The 1,737-nt window shown below is 67.9% G+C and overlaps 1 protein-coding gene across 1 annotated transcript in view; it reads left to right on the forward strand.

The window, feature by feature from the left end:
- Positions 1-1,586: 1,586 nt before the first annotated feature.
- Positions 1,587-1,737, forward strand: part of Hes6 (hes family bHLH transcription factor 6) — a gene marked incomplete in the record, with an annotated part of 1,587 nt that continues 1,436 nt past the window's right edge. Inside the window, 1 exon segment of the mRNA XM_005411246.2 lies at positions 1,587-1,737. Coding sequence (XP_005411303.2) covers positions 1,602-1,737 — 136 coding nt within the window.

Below are 1,737 nucleotides of genomic sequence, written 5' to 3' on the forward strand. Positions count from 1 at the left end.
CGCCAGGGCTCACCCTGTCAGCCTTCACCCCAGGGGAGCCTCTGAGCAGCCCTAGAGGGTGGGTGGAAGTCAGCCAAGCTCCTGAGCTTGCCGGGAGACTAGGGCAACAGGGGGGTGCGGGGTGACAGGCTAGGGGATTCCTGGTGAACACACAGGTTAAGCCAGAAGCAGAGTGGGAACAGGTGGGTGTGGCAGGAAGCCCGAGGGTGCCCCCAAGAGGCTGGAGAGGTGACTCTCACCCAGTTCATCCACCCGGAGCCCGAGGTCCTCCAGACCCATCTTTGGGAAGGTGGGGGTCTTCTGTCCAGTCCTGCCACCCTGCCATGGCTCCTCCCGGGTGTTCCCCTCTCCCAGGGCTAGGGCCACCCCCCTCACACAGCCCTTCCCACACACAGCCCTTCCTTGGGGTCAGGGGTGTCCTAGACGAGACTCTCAAAAAAATGTAGAGGGGTTCATAGCAGACCCCAACAATCCCAACTCAATAGAGTAGTACGGACCCTGTAAAGACGGGTAGGGGGGATCAGCACAGTCCCCTAGGGAAACGGAGGGGTTCTGGGAAGGCTGGGTGTGTGCCAGGGCCCAGGCAAGAAGACGCCGTGGCCACCAGCCTTCCAGGCGAGGCAGAGATTCAGGCCTGGCGAAGGGGGTTAGGGTCCCCACCCCACCCCCGCCCACGCACCCCGCGGTGAGGCGGGGCCGGCAGATGGGCGGCCAGGCCTGGGGTCGCGGGCATCTGGAGACACAAGCGTGCCCGCCGCCGCCCGCACAAAGCGGGCTAGACAAAGGCGCGGCCAGCACCTGTCGCTCTTGGCGCGGCTGCAGCTGCCAACTGTCAGGGGCATCAAGTTACGCGGGCCAGACGGCAGCTCCACGGCCGGGCGGGGGCGGGGGCCACAGAGGGGACTTGGGGGGCGGGGACATGCCCCCCCAGGAGGAATGGGCGGGGGGGCAAGGAAAGGCGGCAGGGGGCGGAGTCAAGGGGATGGAGAAATAGAGGTGCTCAGAGGGGGTGGGGTGTTGGCAGGGAAGAATGGGCATCGGATGGGTATTGGGAGGGAGCCAGGAAAAGATGCGGGGAGCAAGGGAGAGCCCAGAAAAGCACAGTAGTGTCTGCGCCAATTCTGCGCTAATGGGGGGCTGCAGGTGGCCATGCGAGCCCTCACCCTAACCTAACCCAGCCCCACTGCCCAACTGACCCCCACCTCCCCGGGCTTCGCGCCCCCTTGGCCCGCCCCGGGCCGGGGGACCACGGCCTTGACCTGGGCTAGGGCTGACTAGAAAAAGACTGGGAGCGCGGGGCGACGCAAGGATGCCCGCGCAGAGAGACGCACGGAGAGCCCCTGTCGCACGCTCGGCAGAGCCGGGTCCTCGCGCAGCGGGGGGAGGGAAACAGCGCTCGAGGGCGCAGCCCCGGGTCACCGCCCCCTTGTGGCTCCCCCCGGGGTCACCAAGGCCTGGCCCAGGGCTCCGCCCCGCCAGCTGCCGGCCGGCCAGGGCTGGACAAAGCGCGGCGCTCCCATTGGCCAAGGCGCGCCTCGCCGCTGGCAGCTCCGAATCCACACAGCCAATCGGCGCATTGAGATGCAAATGAACTGCTATAAATGGGGCGGGGCCTCTGTGGGCCGGAAGACGTGAGCGGCCAGCGCGCTGTCCCGGCCGTCGCGGGCCAGTGCGGCGCGGGGCGCGGGCGATCACCGTTCCCGGCGCTGCGGGCCATGGCTCCGCACCAAGTGCCCG

The sequence above is a fragment of the Chinchilla lanigera genome, unplaced genomic scaffold (genome assembly GCF_000276665.1).
Source record: "Chinchilla lanigera isolate Chin_1 unplaced genomic scaffold, ChiLan1.0 scaffold00141, whole genome shotgun sequence".
In the NCBI taxonomy this organism is placed as follows: Eukaryota; Metazoa; Chordata; class Mammalia; order Rodentia; family Chinchillidae; genus Chinchilla; species Chinchilla lanigera.